Source organism: Hemitrygon akajei, chromosome 4, assembly GCF_048418815.1.
Source record: "Hemitrygon akajei chromosome 4, sHemAka1.3, whole genome shotgun sequence".
Lineage (NCBI taxonomy): Eukaryota > Metazoa > Chordata > Chondrichthyes > Myliobatiformes > Dasyatidae > Hemitrygon > Hemitrygon akajei.
Genome location: NC_133127.1, coordinates 35,238,889 through 35,258,240, shown reverse-complemented (window position 1 = coordinate 35,258,240; position 19,352 = coordinate 35,238,889). Strand labels below are relative to the sequence as shown.

Sequence of the window (19,352 nt, the reverse complement as noted above, 5' to 3'; positions counted from 1 at the left end):
ACATTCTAAGGGTCTCAAATCCACTCTAGGACTACACTGTCCGAAGCCTATATGCTTATGGGAATTCTTCATTCAAGTACAGATGGCGATTTTGGCCTGTCCTCCAATTTCAGCTCAGTTAGTGCAGTATGTCACAATATAGAGTAAGGTGACCCATTTACAAATTCTCATTTTCATTATTGCCCACTTTGTCTACTTTACTCCAGTGGTTTCTGTAGTATAATGCCATGACCTCATACTCGCTGTATGTAACTGACACATCACACTTCACCTGTTCAGAATACTGTATCCTATACTTTTACATTTCTGGATTCTATAACAATAGATTCGATACCACTCAGAAAATAGCACAGCCTTATATCTGGGAGTGCACACAGAAAATGGTTCATGTACAAATGTCTGATAACCACCTAGAACAATTAAGAATATCTTTACAAAAATAAGTCAGCCTTCATTGTTTAAAAGTTTTTTTTTTAATTCTTCTTTCTCAATTTTTCTGTTTTTTTTAATAATCACTGCATAACAGTTAAAATTCTATACACTGCTACCAGAACCTCAGAAAAGGCAGCATTAAGTATTTACATATTTGAAACAAAAACACAAAATCCATAATTAGTGCAATCTCATCAGATTTTCACTGTATATATTGGAGATTATTTAGAATTGCTTCCTTAAACTGCAATTTAAACTCTTGTAATAATTCTATACATTTTTATGCTTCAATAAAATCTACTTACAAGCATTTATACCTCAGTTCTTTTAGATCTTGCTGTTACTATCCAGTGTGGCTACTTTTAGAACAGCAAACTTTATCCCATTCCTACACAAAAATTAAATAAACCCTCAAAAAGAAGATGGTCCTGAAATATAAAACATATCCCAAAGAATCCAGATTTAGTAAAGCAGTAATATTTGTAGCAGTGGTTTGGCATTTTTAAACACAGGTATATTGTTTTGATTTGGATGAAACTCTGTACTAAATTCCCTTATGAAGTTGATGAGCAAATATTGTACTACTGATTCCTGGGGATATCATGTAGATTGTATCCATAGTTTCTACATTGCCTTGCCTTTTGTGACTGCTTATGATTCATCTAGAAAAAGATGAGAAGTTCTAGCATATGTAACAGGAAACAAAAGATTCTATGAGAAATCAGCCACTATATGCATTAGCCAAACAAAATCCTCCTCTACAGGGTTTAGACACAGCTCATGGTTCCTCCTTAGTCTTTCTCCTTGGTGCATGGCAGGATAGTTAGTAGTCAGAGGATAATGGTAGTCCTTCAATCCATCTTTCAAGTGGGTGTTCAAACACAAACTCTTAAAGTGGTCAAGACTACTTTAACAAACAGCTGAGCCCAATACTGTTTTCACTCGATATCTTGGTGTGCATTCCTCAACTGAGTTTGCTGAGTAATCTGTCAGATATAACAACACTATTTTCATTTATTTCCCTGAGCTTTAGTACCCTGGAATAGATGTAACTACTTAGGAGAGGCTATGATCAAACTAGGACAATACTTCATGGGTAGCATCGAAGTATCAATTAATCTTTTGAGTAGCAGCTCCTTTGTGCCTGAATAGAAAAGGTTAAAATGATCAAGGTAAAGAACAAACACATTTTAGTTATTTCAATAAACTCAAACCCCAATCCTGAATAAGCAGCCACCCTTCTAACCAGACTAACGTCTGCATTTGATTTGTTTTCTTATTTTTACTGCTTTTTCTAAAGAACTTTGGATGAACAAAAAGTAGTACAAGGATTGATTCATATCATATGCTGGACGCCATGGCAGCGTGGTAGTCAACGAGACACTATTTTAGCTCGGGCACTCCAGAGTCTGTAGTTCAATTCCAGCGCTACCTCCAAGGACACTAATCTTCTCCATGGAATGCATGGTATTTCCCTAGGTTCTTCAGTTTCCCCTTAGTCCAAAGACATTTCAGGTAGGTTAAATGGACATTGTAAATTGTCCTATGAGTAGGTTAGGTTTTGTCATGGCTTGCTGGGGCAGTGTGGCTTGACCACACCGAATTGCGAAATAAAATAAATATTGTTCATTTCATAGGTTTGTCTCAGGTGAAGGGCTACTCTCAACTTTTCTTCTTAACACTGTTACATGCACTACTCAGAAGTGATTTAGAAAATTTTTATAGAGTAGCAGTTAGCAACCATCAGGAATTTTTTTTTAAAAAGGTAGCAAGTACCTTTTAACTAATTTAAAATCTACAAGGAATTAGATAGCAGCATCCACTTAAATTAACTAATGGCAGAATTATATAATTTGACTTTTTACTGAATACAACCCTTTTTTCTAGAGTATAAACCTGTAACAAAGCATTTAGTATAACATAGGCACAGATAATCACCTGAAATCTTCACTTGTTATATACCAATTCTGTGAGCTCCTTACTTGCGGGATAGTTATTAAATGCAGGAGCACGTAGGGAGAAAGAGTGGACATCATTTAATGGAAATTTCCAATAGTTGTAAGTGATTTTACACAACAAACCTGGATTCTTGAACCTGAACCATGATTGCTCAGAGACACGTATGAGGTATATGTATCCCAGTTAACACGAAAATGGTTCAAATAGTGATCTAAGTTCAATTTAAAGCAAACACCATTTCAGAGCAATATGCACATAAAACTACATGCAATACAAAAACTTGCCCAATTGGAAAACTATCACAAACACCAGCTAAGATGTTAACACAAAATATGAGTTGAGTTTTATGCAATCTATCTGGAATTTATGTGATGTTGTAGATAATATTCTATGGTTTGTCATCTAATGGACCCTACTTAAGCTTGCTATCAAAAAGTATACATTTTAAGGGTTGAATGGAATTGTTTCACTTTATTTTAAAGTGGGAAGGTTACTTTCTTTAACTATATACTTCACAGGAAGCTGAGAATTATTCATAGTCTGGCAACCTGTTGGCAAGTCTACTAAAACTCCACACAATTAAACTGCAGCCTTTAGAATAGGAAAAAATAATGTAATCGGGTCAAGATCAGAGCTTCAAACTATATTACAAACGAGAAAATCTGCAGATGCTGGAAATCTGAGCAACACACACAAAATGCTGGAGGAACTCAGCAGGCCAGGCAGCATCTCGGAAAAGAGTGCAGTCTATGTTTTGGGCTGAAACTCTTTGGCAGGTTTTGGCCCAAAACGTCGACTGTACTCTTTTCTTAGATGCTAACTGGCCCGCTGAGTTCCTCCAGCATTTTGTGTGTGTTGCTTCAAGCTATATGTTGGGTTCAATGGTCTCCAAACAGCCATGGAGGTGGAGTCCTTGTTTGTATTCAAGTGCAAGATTGTCAGACATTTAAACTGCAAGCCAATGTAGGGGTATAGACAGAGTGAAGGAATGCGGCATTGAGACCAAGAATGGATCAGTTAATGATCTTAATGACAGTCTGATCAGCCTAATCTTCTCCTGTTTCTCAAGTTCACATCATCTACCAAGTTGGTTCACATAATGCAAACAACCAATGTTAGATAAAGGTAGTTACCGTCTTAAAAAAATTGAACTAGGGAGGTTGGCTATGGGGCTTGGTGTGCAAAAATCCACCATTATTCACACTTTACGAACAAAAATGTACTAAACTTTGAGTGCACAAAGTTTTGAATAATAGCATAAAGGATTAAAAACAAAACATTAAAATGCTACTGCCACAAATATTAGTCTCTAGTGATTTCTCGGGATGATAATTTACACTTACAACTATCAGTTATCATAAGCTATCAGTTTATCAGTACCTTTCTGATAAAACACTCTCATAACTCAAAAGTGGTAATCACTCCAGAACTCCACTAAAAAGAAATACTAATGCAAATGAAAAAAATACACAGGTAAGATAAAAAAAAAGATTCTGACACTTGTAATTGAAGCTGCTAAAATATAATACACAGATTTTAACAACAGGGCTCATTATCAACAACTTTATCAATAAATTAAAACTGCCATTTACCACTATAATACAATAAACAACCAATGGGATAAATGGCTTAGTTTTCTTTGCAGCTTTGATTCCAAAATGGAAATCCTTCAAATATTAGGAAATGAGAAGTTTCATTAAACAGGATTTCCAAAGAGAATGAATCAAAAAATAAAACTTTCCAGATTTAATGGCACACCAAAACTGGCTTCCTTTCAATACTTCTTTCAATTACCCTATTCTCTAGAAGCAAGTAATTTAGAAGTCCATGAGGGAAGCGGAGGGAGTGTGGGTGCAGTGGAGTTCCTAATTAGATGGCTTTCAAAATGCTGTCGTGAACAAGATGGACTGCCAATGTCTTTTTGCACTTGATAATTCTGTGATTTAGAGGTCTAACAGCCCTCCCAGCCATGGGATGTATCATAACTTAACCTGATCAAACTTTACTGAAAATGCAAGCTCAACTTTCTAGCATAAATTATGATTAAAGGTACAAAAGAAATTTTACCATCTTAAACATCGATCTAAGATCAGCTAACATGTGCAACCTTAAAATCTCTCCAGCTTTGGGGAAACAACACAGAATATTTGATGCCTTTATCCAAACAAATCACTTGGATGCATTTCACCCAATAAAACTTGTCCAAGAACATAAAATAAGTGCCCAGTAAGTGCACCCGGTTGCACAACTATGACATGTTCAGCACTAAGTTTCCTGCTCAATTTAACATGTTCAATTTTAAACCACCATTTATAATAGGTAGCATGAGTGACCACAAATTACCATCAGGCTTGAAAATACAAATTATCAATGCTGCTTGGTGTAATAATACAAAAGTTTTTGCAGCCCTACTGTCAATGGGTAAAATTCCTTTGTGCTGTAAATGTGGTGGCAGCACGCTTTCCAAATTAGTGCTTTCCTATACATTCTTGAAATAAACTAATAAGCAGACCAGGCCTAACACAATGAGCTACACTGCCATATATATGATGACTATCATTTTTCCTTTGTTCTTTATGGCATTGATCAATATTCATCTACTCTAGTTAATTAAAGTGAACTGTTACTGTACATGCTAGAGGTCAAAAGCAAAAGATGCTAGTCTTAAACAAAAGATTCAGTGTTTCCTGTACCAGCCTTTAAAATTCAAAACAAAAGAGGAACATTTAAAGTCAACTATCTATTACTTAAATTGATGGTGCACCTAGCTCCAGCATGATCATGCCACCTGTTGGGCAGGTTTAGCTCTGGTAACTCTGCAACTCTAGTTTAGGTAAATACAATTTGAATCTGATAACCTCCTAAAGCTCATGGCACAATGTAAAATACTAATTAAACTTATAAACATTCTTCCTGTATGGACCCCACAATACTGACATATTGACATTTGAAGACAATGAGGAAACATACCTTTGTGGGAAGCACTAATGATAGAAACTACAGCAATTCCACTCAGAGAACAAAAAATGAAATAGCTTTACAAATTTTTCTAAACAACAGATAGGTGACGTCAAGCATTTTTTTTCCTTTTTTCTCTCCTTGCAGCACAGAACAAAGAAAGCACATGATGGCTTCTGTGTCTAGCATCTTCATCAAGAGTAAGGTCAACAACTTCTGATGGTCCGCTCCAGGTTGGCTGCGAAATGGCAGACCACGAATGCATCTGTTGTGGTTGCTCCCTGTTGCTGAGGCAGTATGAATGAGAACTCTGCTTCCATGATGAACATCGCTGAATGACACCAGGCCGGGTCTGAGTGTACCTGTTTAAAAAGATGAATGAAAATTCAATGTTCAATTCCTTTAGTTTTCTTAAACTCGTTTTTAAGAACAGTTCCTTTGTAAAATCTACACCTATCACCTCCCACTGGTGCCCTTCCTCCTTCCCTTTCTTCCATGATCCATTTCTTCCTCTATCAAATTTCTTCTTCAGCCTTTTACTTTCTCCCCCAATCACCTCCACTTTCTCATTTCATACCCCTTCCCCTTACCCACCTATCTTTCCTCTCAACTGGCTTCACCTATTACCTTCCAGCTTGAACTCCTTCACCTCCTCCACCTTCTTATTCTGGCTTCTTCCCCCTCCCTTTCCCATCCGGATGCAGAGTCCTGGCGTGAAATGTCGACACTTATTCCTTTCCATAGATGCTGCCTGACCTGCTGAGTTCCTCCAGCACTTTGTGTGTTTTACTCTGGATTTCCAGCAACTGCAGGATCTCTTGCACTTATCATTTTCACTGTATGCAAAATTCTGAGGGCTTTCCAGTGGCAATAAATTTTGCCAATAAGTACATCAACGCTCAAACATGAGTTCGTAATTCCTCCATTGCAAACATTCTTCCTCTGCTCAGGTGGTAACATGTGCAAAATAATTACTCCAGATGTACAATAAAACCAGTCCTGGTCTGTTAGCATCATTTATTGGATCCACATGAAAAACTGAAGTGATGACACAAAGGTGAACACATTCCACCTATTACTGTCACATTTGCAGATACGATAAAAAAAATTCCAAGCTAAAGGCTGATAGAAAATGGTAGATGGAATAATATTCCAGACAATAATAAAGACCCTATAGTATCAAATTGATTCAGGTGAAAGCCCGTTTAAGTTTTTTTCCAAGGTTTTGCTGTCTCAATTCTGGATAATAAAATTTGACAAAGATACCATATAAAAAAAACTTAACATGCTTGAAATGCTTCCAGAGAAAATAAACTGCAGAAATTAACAGAACAGAGGTGGCAGACTTTTAAATTAGTGTCCAATTCAGCCTAGAAGAAACATACTCACTTGTAAAAGCTAGAACTAAAATGTAATGGCACATTATGAAGTAGAACAGAACAAAACCTGAAACATATTGCACATCAAGTATATTGACAATAATGACCAATCTGATAGAAGGGAATAACAAAAAGACAATTAGAAACATAAAAAACTTGAAAGTTAATTTGTCAGGAGAGTTGAAATGAATTCTTTTGTTTCTCTTGACAATTTAATTATCCTTGAAAATATAATACTAAAAACAAAATGAATGACACCTAACTACCAATTATTTTGCTTCAACATTTACTGTGGAGCCTAATAAGACAAAATGCAAAACAAATTGACAATCTAAACTTAGAAAGACTAAAGCACCTGATCAATATGGTTGAATTTGCACAAATTAAACATTAGGGAAGAGACGTACAACTATATATTCATCATAAAAAGTGGAAAAATAACAGGACAGGAAGAGAAAGAACATGACAAATATGAATCCTGTATTTATGAACTAACATAGATCAAATTCCAAGTAGCCTTTCCTGCCCTAATTTTAAACTTAATAACCTTTAAATGCACTTCATAGTCTCAGTCTTTCCATGTGTTTATGAATATCGAAACTATTTATAAACATTAAATTGGATGTTTTAGCATTAATAACCACTGTAACTAAGGAGTGGATTCCCTCAGGCTATCAAAGTTATTCCAAGATCTGCATGCCCCTACGCTACACTATGCTGTAGACTCAGCCCAGTACATCATGGGTAAAGCCCTCCCAACCATTGAGCACATCTACATGAAACACTGCCAGAGAAAACCAGCATCCATCATCAAAGATCCTCACCACCCAGGCCATTTTCTTTACTCACTGCTGCCATCAGGTAGAAGGTACAGGTGCCTCAGAATTCGCACCACCAGAATCAAGAACATTTACTACCCCTCAACCATCAGGCTCTTGAACAAAAGGGGACAACTACACTGATTCTATTTCTAATTTCCCACAACTGATGGTCTCACTTTAAGGACTCTTTATCTTGTTATTTCATGCTCATTATTTATTGCTATTTTTGCAGTTTGTTCTTCATTGACCCCTTTTACAGTTACTGTTCTATAGATTTGCTAAGTAATGCCCACAGTAAAAATTATCTCAGGTTTTTATATGGTGACATGTATGTACTCTGATAATAAATTTATTTTGAACTTTTTGAACTGGGTCTCGACGAAGGGTCTCGGCCCGAAACATCGACAGTGCTTCTCCCTATAGATGCTGCCTGGTCTGCTGCGTTCCACCAGCATTTTGTGTGTGTTGCTTTATTTTGAACTTTGAGCTTTTGTGCAGTATTTGATGCTTCAGAGTGCTTGTACCTTGAATCCTCTTGGACTCCTACTATTTCAACCTCACTATCCGAGGAGGCAATTTGAATTTCTTCTTTTTCAGCTACAAAGAAGCCTGTGGAGCCATCAGCTGCTATGAAGTTCTCTTCTCGACCTGCAATGAGGCAAATATCATCTTAAAGACAACATTCAATGAAGATAAACATTAGCACTTCAAATGCAATGAAAATCTCACTTGTCAACTCCCAATCAGTCTAAAAATACATTTTTAAAATCCCTATCGTCCAACTCTTTATTGCAAGATTAGCAGTGATGGTGGTGGAGGAGGAGGAGAATCACAGAGCTGGATGAGTGGAGACGGGATGGTGGCTCCACAGAGCAGGGAACATGTGAAGGATAAGAGAGATTGAGAAAGGGTGAGAAAGAGAGCACCAATAAGTAAGCCAGCGGGCTCCATTTAAAAAAGTGTTCGTCTCTGCAACAAACCACGCCAATCCACAACAGGTACAGAACTTGTGTATCAAGCATAAATACTCTACTCTGAGTCAGTAAACCGAGGGAAACATGGACTTAACTCTAAGACTTAAATATATTTCAAGACTAAAATTTCATTGCAGTTCCTTATTGCACCATATTTGAAAGCGAACAAAGGAAGAGGGGATTTTGGCTGATCAGTGAGAGTGGGAAAGAATGGGTTAGGTTAAACAGAAAAATTAAATGTTCATTCCATTGGCTACAAGTTACCAAAGTGGAGTATGAAGCGCTGTTCTTTAAGTTTGCAATTCGCCTCACCATGGCAATGACAAGGTAGAAAGATCTCACCGTCAGAATGGGATGGGGAGTTGACATGACACGTATCTGGATGCTCTAGAGAGCCCTTACAAACAGAGCACAGGTACTCTGCAAATCAGTCATCTAGTCTAGTCTTCACTGGTTTTGCCAATGAAGAGGAGGCCAAATCCCGAGCACTGAATGTAATAGACCGAGATGGAGGATATGCACGTGAATATCTGCCTCATCTGAAAGGGTTGTTTAAGTCACTTAATGATAGTGAGAGAGGAGGTAAAGGGGCTAGAGTTAAACCCATTACAGAAAAGGTAGGTAGGAAGCAAAGAACAGGCCAGGGAGTCACAGATAGTGTGCTCCCAATGGGATACAGAAGGGAAAGACTGGATGATATGCTGGATTCCTAAGCTAGTACGATAAAAGGAGATGCCCAGGGGAGCTCTCTTCATTATGTGAATGAAATGCTTTGGGACATCTTTAAATAGTGCTGCATCTGGTGGCCCAATCAGTATCCGGAGCAGAGCATTTTGAAGAGGTTACTTGCAGGTTGGCAAAGCTTGTATAAAAGGAGAGCTTTGCAGGCATTCGGACATTCCAGAAGCCCAATCAGCGTTGGGAGCAGAGCACTGCGAATTTTAAAAAAGTACAGAAGAGTTAAGCAGGCCGGCCACTGTTGGGTGTAGGCCAGTGGTGGGAGTGGGCGCATCAGGCTTTGACTCAAGAGGCTTCAATGAAAAAAGGCTGAGGCCAAAGACACAGGTTAGAAGATTTGGTCTTGGCTGTCCAGTGAACAGCGCAGGCAGGATAGCACATATGGCAGCAGAATGCTCCTTCTGTAAGATGTGGAAAATGCAGTCAACTCTAGCTCATGAAAGACTGCTTTAAGAAGTTGGAGCTGGAGTTGGATGAGCTTAGGATCATCTGGGAGGCAGAGCAATTGATAGATATGACTTCTGAACAGGTGGTTACACCCAGAGTGCAGAATTCAGGGAGTAGATGGGTGAACACTGAGAGCTAAAGGGAGAAGGAAGTCATTGCAGGGTCCCCTTGTGGCAATTCCCCTCAACAACAGGTATACCCCTTTGGATACTGCGGAGGGGGATGACCTCTATGGACCAATAGCACTGTGGTCAGCTCTGAACCTCAGAAGCGTAGGGTGAAGTCAGGGGGAGCAATGGTCATAGGGACTCAGTAGTTAGGGGGGCAGATAGGAGATCCTGTGACAGCAAGAGAGACACCAGGATAGTGTGTTGCCACCCGGATGCTAGGGTCCAGGATGTCTCTGAGCAGTTGCTCAGTGGTACATGTTGGTACCGATGATGTAGGCAGGAGAGGGGTAGAGGTCCTGTGCAGTAAGCTTAGGGAGTTGGGAAGGAGGCTGAAGAGCAAGTCCTTCAAGGTGGTAATCTCCGGATTATTCCCGGTGCCACGAGCTAGTGAAGGCCAAAACAGGAAGGTAATGCAGATGAACGAATGGCTGAGGAGATGGTACAGGGAGCAGGGTTTCAAGTTCTGGGATCACTGGAACCTTTTTTGGGTAAGGGGTGACCTGTACAAGTGGGACGGGTTGCACTTGAACTGGGGGGGAACCAATATACTGGGAGAGAGGTTTGTTAATGCTATTGGGGATGGTTTAAACTAGATTTGTGGGGGGTGGGGGTCAACTGAAGTGAAGAAGCAGAGGATAGGATGGATGGTGCACAAGTAGAGACAGCTTGTAGGGTGTTTGTGAGGAAGGATAAGCAGATGATAGAGCAAAGATGCACTCATCCAGATGGTTTGAGATGTGTCTATTTTAATGCAAGAAGTATCATAAACAAGAAGGATGAACTTACAGTGTGGATCAATACATAGACTATGACATAATGGCCATTACAGATGCTTGGATGTCTCAGGGGCAGAATGGCTGCTGAGTGTGCCGGGCTTTAGATGTTTCAAAAAGGATAGGGAAGGAAGCAAAAAAAGGTTTGGGAGTGGCATTGCTAATCAGGGATAGTATCACGGCTACAGAAAAGGAGGAAGTCATGGAGGGATTGTCTATTGAGTCATTGTGGGTGGAAGTCAGAAACAGGAAGGGGACAAAAACTCTACTGGGTATTTTTATAGACCCCCCCCCCCCCCCCATAGTAACAGAGACATTGAGGAACAGATAGGCAGGCAGGTTCCAGAAAGGTGCAATAACAATAGAGTTGTTGTGATGGGTGACTTTACTTTTCTAATATTGTCTGGCATCTCCTTATAGCAAGGGGTTTAGATGGGGTGGAGTTTGTTAGGTGTTCAGGAAGGTCTCTTGATGCAATATGTAGGTAAGCCAGCTAGAGGAGAGGTTGTTCTTGATCTGGTATTGGGAAATCAACCTGGTCAGGTGTCACATCTCTCGGTGGGAGAGCATTTTGGAGGCAGTAATCACAACTCTATCTCCTTTACCATAGCACTGGAGAGGGATAGGAGCAGACAATTTGGGAAAACAATTGATTGGGGTAAGGGTAAATACAATGCTATTAGGCAGGAACTTGGGAACATAAATTGGGAGCAGATGTTCTCAGGGAAATGCATGGGAGAAATGTTCAGGGAACATTTGCATGGTGTTCTGCATAGGTATGTTCCAATGAGGCAGGGAAAGGATGATAGGGTAAAAGAACCATGGTGTACAAAGGATGTGGAAAATCTAGTTAAGAAGAAAAAAAAGCTTATGAAAGGTTCAAGAAACTAGGTACTGTAAGAACTCTAGAAAATTAAAAGGGTGCCAGGAAAGATCTCAAGAATGAAATTAGGAGAGCTAGGAGGGGCTATGAGAAGGCCTTGGCGAGCAGAATTAAGGAAAACCCCAAGGCATTCTCTAAGTATGTGAAGAGCAAGAGGATGAGCTGTCTAAGAATAGGACCAATCAGGAGCCGAAGGAGGTAACGGAGGTACTTAATGAACACTTTGCTTCAGTATTCACCAGTGAAAAGGACCTTGGCAATTGTGGGGATGACTTACAGCGGACTGAAACACTTGAGTGTTTAAACATTAAGAAAAAGGATGTGCTGGAACTTTTGAAAGGTATTAAGTTAGATAACTTGCCAGGACTGGACAAGATATACCCCAGGCTGCTGTGGGAAGTGAGGGAGATTGCTGAGCGTCTGATGATGATTTTTGCATCATCAATGGGGCCAGGAGAAGTACCAGAGGATTGGAAGGTTACAAATGTTGTTCCCTTGTAAGAAAGGGAGTAGAGATAACCCAGTAGATATAAACCAGTGAGTCTTACTTCAGTAGTGGGCAATCTGATTAGGGATAGTCAGCCAGGCTTTGTCATGGACAGGTTGTGCCTTATGAGCCTGACTGAATTCTTTGAGGATGTAACAAAACACATTGATAAAGGTAGAGCAGTGGATGTAGTGTATATGGATTTCAGTAAGGCATTTGATAAGGTTCCACATGGAAGGCTCCTTCAGAAAGTACGGAGACATGGGATCCAAGGAGACCTTGCTTTGTGGATTTAGAATTGGTTTGCCCATAGAAGACAAAGGGTGGTTGTAGATGGTTCGTATTCTGCATGAAAGGTGGTGACCAGTGGTGCTCCACAAGGATCTGTTCTGGGACCCCTCCTCTTTGTGATTTTTATAAATGACCTGAAGAAGTAGAAGGGTGGGTTAGTAAGTTTGCTGATGACACAAAAGTTGGGGTGTTGTGGATAGTCTGGAGGGTTATCAGAAGTTACAGCGTGACATCAATAGGATGCAGAACTGGGCTAAGAAGTGGCGGATGAGTTCAACCCAGATAAGTGTGAAGTGGCTCATTTCAGTAGGTCAAATTTGAAGACAGAATAGAATATAAATGGGAAGACTCTTGGCAGTGTGGAGGATCAGCAAGCTCTTGGGGTCCGTGTCTATAGGACATTCAAAGCTGGTGAGCAGGTTGACAATGTTATTAAGAAGGCATATGGTGTGTTGGCCTTCATCAACCGTGGGATTGAGTTCCATGAGGTAATGGTAAAGCTATTAGTTAGACCCCACTTGGAGTACTGTGTTCAGTTCTGGTCACATCACTACAGGAAGGATGTGGATACTATAGGGAAAGTGCAGAGGAGATTTACAAGGATGTTGTCTGGATTGGAGAGCATGCCTTGTAAGAACAGGTTGAGTCAACTAGGCCTTTTCTCCCTGGAGCGATGAAGGATGAGAGGTGTCCTGATAGAGGTGTATAAGATAATGAGGGGCACTGATCGTGTGGTTAGCCAGAGGCTTTTTCCCCCAGGGCTGAACTAGCTAACATGAGGGGGCATAGTTTTAAGTTGCTTGGAAGCTGGTACAAGGGGGATGTCAGAGGCAAGTTCTTCCACAGAGAGTGGTGGGTGTGCGGAATGTACTGCCAGCGACAGTGTTGGAGTCCAATACAATAGCATCTTTTAAGAGACCCTTAGATAGGTAATGGAGCTTAGAAAAATAGAGGGCTATGCTGTAGGGAAATTCTAGGCAGTTTTTAGAGTAGGTTACATGGTCAGCACAACAAGGGCTTGTAATGTGCTGTAGATTTCTATGCTCTATCAATAGTTGAATTCAAATTTTCTTTTCTCATGATCTCTATCCACTAGTGCATAACTAAATTAGATGATACACAAAATAGGCAAGAGTGACTTTTCCTTCCTTAAGGAAAAGGAAGGAAACTCCATGAATACAATCAATAATTATTTTATGTATTTATTAATTCATAGGTTATGGATCTTGCAGGCAATGGTAGCATTTGTTATCCACCTCTATTAAGAATGTCCTTGATAATCACTATGCAGCAACTGGGCTGGTGTGACTTGTATGTCAGGCTTCATAAGGATGGTAGACAGCATGGTGATGCATTCTGGGAGGTCATATGCATGAAGAACGTATACAGTAAATGGCAGGACCCAGAAGAGCATTGCTGTACAGGGGGTCCTTGGTGCCTCACTCTACAGTTGCCTGAAAGTGGCCACACGTGGATAAGGTGGTAAAGACATACAGCATGCTTGCCCTCATCAGGCTGTCCTGAAAACTGTGTATAAAAGCTGGGAAGTCACATACAACTGTATGAAGCCTTGGTTAGGCCACATTAGAAGTATTTTGTGTAATTTTGAATGCCGCACCATAGGAAGGATGTGGAGCCTTTAGAGAAGATGCAAAAGATGGTCACCAGGATATTGCCTAGATTAAAGAATGTTAGCTATAAAGAGAGGTTGGACAAATTTGGATTTTTCCCTCTGGAGCATTGAAGATTGAGGGGTGACCTGATATAAGTATACAAAATTATGAGAGGCATAAAAAACCTAGGAAATGTCAAAATATTGGGGGGGGGGGGGAAGAATAAGTTTAAAGGAAGAGTTGGAGATTAGGGTCTTGGAATGCACTGCCAGAGTAGGTGACAGAAGCAGCAGAATAGAAGGTTCTGACAGACACATGAACTGGCAGGGAATAGAAGGCTTTGGACTATGTGCAGGCAGATGAGATTGTTCAGATTGGCACCATGGTCAACGCAGATACAGTGGGCAAAATGGCCTGTTCCTAGGCCATACTGTTCCATGTTCTAAGGATAGCAAGATCTTCTCTTGAAGTACATCACAGAACCATTTTTATGATATTCTTTTAATTCTATTGTTATTGTTATGGAGGTTTCTATTTTTTTTAAACTGTTGCAGTGTTTAGTTGTTTGTATTTAAATTTGCCAGCTGCCATGGTGAGATTTCAACTCTTATATAAGGTTAACAATCCAAACTCTGACAGCTATTCCAGTAAATTTACTACTACACTACATACTAAATAATTGTCAAATGGTCATGTCTTCTATTTTGGATGAAACATTAACTTGTAGTGGACAGGTCTGTCCACCTGTCTAGCTTCTTGTTTAAGAAGAAATTCCTTTGTTACTGGTATTCCATTGCTTATAGGAGTTATTTTTGTGAAAATTAGCAATCACATTCCCTATAAAACAATAGTGGATTTCACAAGCAGGAAAACACTTTTGGATAATGCAAGGTCATAACAAACTTTCTTGTTTTGAGATGTCAATCACCATAATGAATTTTCTCTACCACCTTATAGCTGCTACTGAAGGAACACTTTCATATGCCCAACTGAGTTTACTGGATAAGCTGATAATGATTTTTATTCCCCTGTTAACATTCCTACAATTTCCCTGGTTGAGATTAGTAATTGGTACAGCCAAGAAACTGAACTTGGGTCTGAATGAATCAATTAGGTTGGTTATTTCTGCTGCATACAACAGTTCACAAGATTGTTTTCCAGGCATTTTGTCTGTTCTCCTTCCTTGCCAATTGCGCTTATTGAGCCTTTTCTGGCCCAAGATTTGAAGTCACCAAGGAGAATCAAATTGTCTTCCTCTATGATGTTACCAAGTGTTAATCAAGGTCAGATTTGATGCAAGGCTGGGGCATATGTGCTGATGCTGTTTCCACATTACAAGTATTACCAGAAACTGCAGTACAGTGGCTCAGAATTTTTAGAAGGTAGAAGTCTGAAATTACTTCTAAAACACACAAGGTAAAAGAAAGAAAACATAAGTATTATTCATTAACTAACCTGTAACACATTGTTCCAGTAGACCTTGGTTCCTAACTGTATTGACCTTAAACTCATGATGTCCAAAAGAGAACTGTTCCTGCGCGGCGGCAGCTGCAATAAGATTATCCATGGTCAACACACCTGGGTCGGAGCTAGTGTCAGAAATATCATAATGTGCTGTCACTGGAGGGCCATCTGAGAACACATAACACAATGGATGAGTTTATTCACGTGTACAAAAGGACAGAAGAGAGAAGGGTAAAATAACTAAAATTTTACGTATATGATATAGAATTTGCTACGATGATGTACTTCTGCTATGCTGAATGTTTTGTGAAATGCAGTACAACCTCCAGCATGCACAAAGAAAAATTTCCCTTACACAGTGAAATAACCTTGGTATTTCTTGAATGAAAATGCAGTAATGAGAAAACAACAAAAAAAATGCCAACCTTCAATCTTTCAATGTGCTTTGTAAATTCTGCTGTAATCACGTTGTTGCAGATAATCTGAAAACAAAGCAGTAAATGTGGACAGCACTGTAGGTGTGGTCTGAAGAAGAGCCACAAATACACATGTTCTGCCAAAGAATACCAAAAAAAAACAGTACAAAGCACAATCCAATTTCGTATAACTATCAACACAAGTAGCTCTTAACATTTACCTCCAAAATTTATTTGTGTCTTGAGTAGGCAGAATATTTTTTAATTCCATTTTGAAGGTTGCTTAAATTAATGAAGGTGTCATACAATATGCACCCAAGATAGTTACCATCACACACCCCCCAACCCCACTGGCCACCTTCCCTTTCTTTCCAGCTCTGATGAAGGATCTTGACCTGAAACATTGAATGTCCATTTCCCTCTATCGATGTTGCCTGACTCACTTGAGTTTCTCCAACATTTTGTGTTACGCAAGATAGTTCTTTTTATTCAATATTTTAAATCTTCGTTATTAAGAAACATTCAGCTCGTATACTTATATTGTTGTCGTGGCTACTTAGCATCCTCATAATACTTAAAGAAAAGCTGCCAACTTCTCAAAAAAAATTGCAGTAGCAATGAGGGTGGCTCTAAATGGTAGTCCCAAGAAAGTAATCCAATCAAAGTCAAACTTGGAACTCAAGCTCAAACAAGTAAATTTAACTAACTTCTAGTCAATGTTTCTTACAAGAATGGACAGAAAAAAGTAACACAAGACAGAATTATAATGCAACACAAAGCATATCACATTTAACAGGCAATATTAACAGGCAAGATTGCACAAGACTACATTGTCTAATTGAGACAAAAGGGCAACCTGATGGCATTCTGAAAGCGCAAATGTGGAAGGTTTATGGGCTTATCAATTTTAGGCAAGCTAGATATAGCAAGAGTGGAATGTCTGGTTCTCTATGGCGCAACTTAACAGACTACAAAAGTAAAATTTAAGGAATAAATCAATTTTGAACCCTGAAAACTGTACTTAAATCTAGATTTTATAAGTCTACAGTTTCTGGCCTCTATGTGACCACATAATATAAGGCAAGTTTATTTTGAAGTCAGTGCTTCATCCTAGCCTTTTACTCCTCCCACTTAGACACATGCATTCCCTTAACCTTCTCCACTAAAAAGGATGACCTAAAGTTCAGGAAAAGATCTCTCTCTCAGCAAGGTGTTACAAGGAGATCAAACAGATCTGGGCTACAATACCTCTTTATCTTTCGGTCAGTACCTCTTCACTTACAGCAGTACAAATGATACTGAAATTTTCATTACACTCAAGGGCAAAATTCAACATTTTCAGCAGCTGTAATGCATAAGCTTCCTAAATGAATGATAAGGGAGAAGAATCACAAAGGTCTGCAGCTCAATGAAATAAGCTGCTAGAGAATTTCATCCACTTTCAATGAATGTTAGGTGATAACGTTGGAATCAAGGTCCAAGCTGTTGTAAAAGATTTAATGATTTCTAGATCAGTTTTGAAAGAGTCTTTTCAAAATGAGTTATATTGGTATATTTTGTGTAAACATCAAGGAAGTATCTTGTATCATAAGAGCATAAAACACAGGAGCAGAATTTGGCCATTTGGTCCCGCAAGTGTGCTCCACTATTTGATCCTGGCATATTTATTTTTTCCTCTCAACCATATTCCCCTACCTTCTCCCCGCAACCTTTGACATCCTTTCTGATCAAGAAACTCTCAACCTCTGCTTTAAATATACTCAATGAATTGGCCTCCACAGGCATCTGTGACAATGAATTCCACAAGTACATCACCCCCGGCTAAAGAAATTCTTCCTCATCTCTATAATGCAATGTCTGTTTATTATAAATTTGTACCTTCTGGTCCTAGACTCTCTCACTACTGGAAATACCTGGGGGGGGTAGGGGGTGATTGATATGTTTGTGGCCTAAGGTAGAAGGAGTCAATTTTGGAAAACCTAGCATTTTTATTTTTCAACATAGTCCCTTCCTACATTTACACACTTAATGGAGTATAAGTGGAGCACTCATGGACCATACAGATCTTGGACCTCCAGAAAGTGTCCACAGATGGGTGATTGCTAAGTTCGTGGCCTAAGGTAGAAGGAGATAAGTTATACAGCTCTCGTTACATGCACATGCAGTTCAACTCTGAGTGACTATGCAGAAAGTTCTGCCTTTAATACCATCATTCCAAATAAACTGATTCCTAAGCTCCGGAATCTGGGTCTTAGTACTCAGATCTGCAACTGGATCTTCAACTTCCTCACAGACAGGACCCAGGCTGTAAAAACAGGGGACAAGCTCTCCTCTACAATCACTCTGAGCACCGGTGCCCCACAAGGCTGTGTACTCAGCCCCCTACTGTACTCACTGTACACCCATGATTGTGTAACCAAGTTTCCATCAAACTCAATATACAAGTTTGCTGATGACACCACAATTGTAAGCCGTATCTTGGATAATGATGAGTCTGAGTACAGAGAGGAAATTGAGAACCTGGTGGCATGGTGCAAAGACAATAACCTATCCCTCAACGTCAGCAAAACAAAGGAATTGGTTGTTGACTTCAGAAGGAGTAGCGGTCCACATGACCCTATCTACATCGGTGGTGCGCAGGTGGAACAGGTCAAAAGCTTTAAGTTCCTCGGGGTAAATATCACAAATGACCTGACTTGGTCTAACCAAGCAGAGTCCACTGCCAAGAAGGCCCACCAGCACCTTTACTTCCTGAGAAAGCTGAAGAAATTTGGCCTTGTCCCCTAAAACCCTCACTAACTTTTATAGGTGCACCACAGAAAGCATTCTTCTAGGGTGCATCACAACCTGGTATGGAAGTTGTCCTGTCCAAGACCAGAAGAAGCTGCAGAAGATCGCGAACATAGCCCAGCACATCACACAAACCAATCTTCCATCCTTGGACTCACTTTACACCGCACGCTGTCGGAGCAGTGCTGCCAGGATAATCAAGGACACGACCCACCCAGCCAACACACTTTTTGTCCCTCTTCCCTCCGGGAGAAGGTTCAGGAGCTTGAAGACTCGTACAGCCAGATTTGGGAACAGCTTCTTTCCAACTGTGATAAGACTGCTGAACAGATCCTGACCCGGATCTGGGCCGTACCTTCCAAATATTCGGACCTGACTTGCACTACCTTACTTTCTCTTTTCTATTTTCTAATTATGATTTATAATTTTAAATTTTATTATATTTACTTTGATTTGTACTTCAGGGAGCGCGAAGTGCAGGATCAAATATCGTTGTGATGATTGTACGCTCTAGTATCAATTGTTTGGTGACAATAAAATTAAAGTAAGTTAATAACTCATCTCCTTCTAACTTAGGCCACAAACTTATCAATCACCCCTGATGAGTTAATAACTTCAAACTTTCTGCATAATCACTCAAAGAATTGAACTGCATGTGTGTGTAAAGAGAGCTGTATAACTTATCTCCATCTATCTTAGGCCACAAACTTAATCAATCACCCCTGGAGGTCCAAGATCCGTATGCTCCACGACCACT

At 39.7% G+C, this 19,352-nt stretch overlaps 1 protein-coding gene across 8 annotated transcripts in view; it reads right to left on the bottom strand.

The window, feature by feature from the left end:
* Positions 1–450: 450 nt before the first annotated feature.
* Positions 451–19,352, bottom strand: part of ark2n (arkadia (rnf111) N-terminal like PKA signaling regulator 2n) — a 106,992-nt gene continuing 88,090 nt past the window's right edge. For all 8 annotated transcript variants that reach the window (XM_073042299.1, XM_073042298.1, XM_073042296.1 and 5 more), the window contains 3 exons: positions 15,381–15,557; positions 8,074–8,197; positions 451–5,711 (listed from right to left, as the gene is read on the bottom strand). In XM_073042299.1, coding sequence (XP_072898400.1) covers positions 5,462–5,711; positions 8,074–8,197; positions 15,381–15,557 — 551 coding nt within the window. In that variant the 3' untranslated portion in view covers positions 451–5,461. The remainder of the gene's footprint in view (positions 5,712–8,073; positions 8,198–15,380; positions 15,558–19,352) is intronic.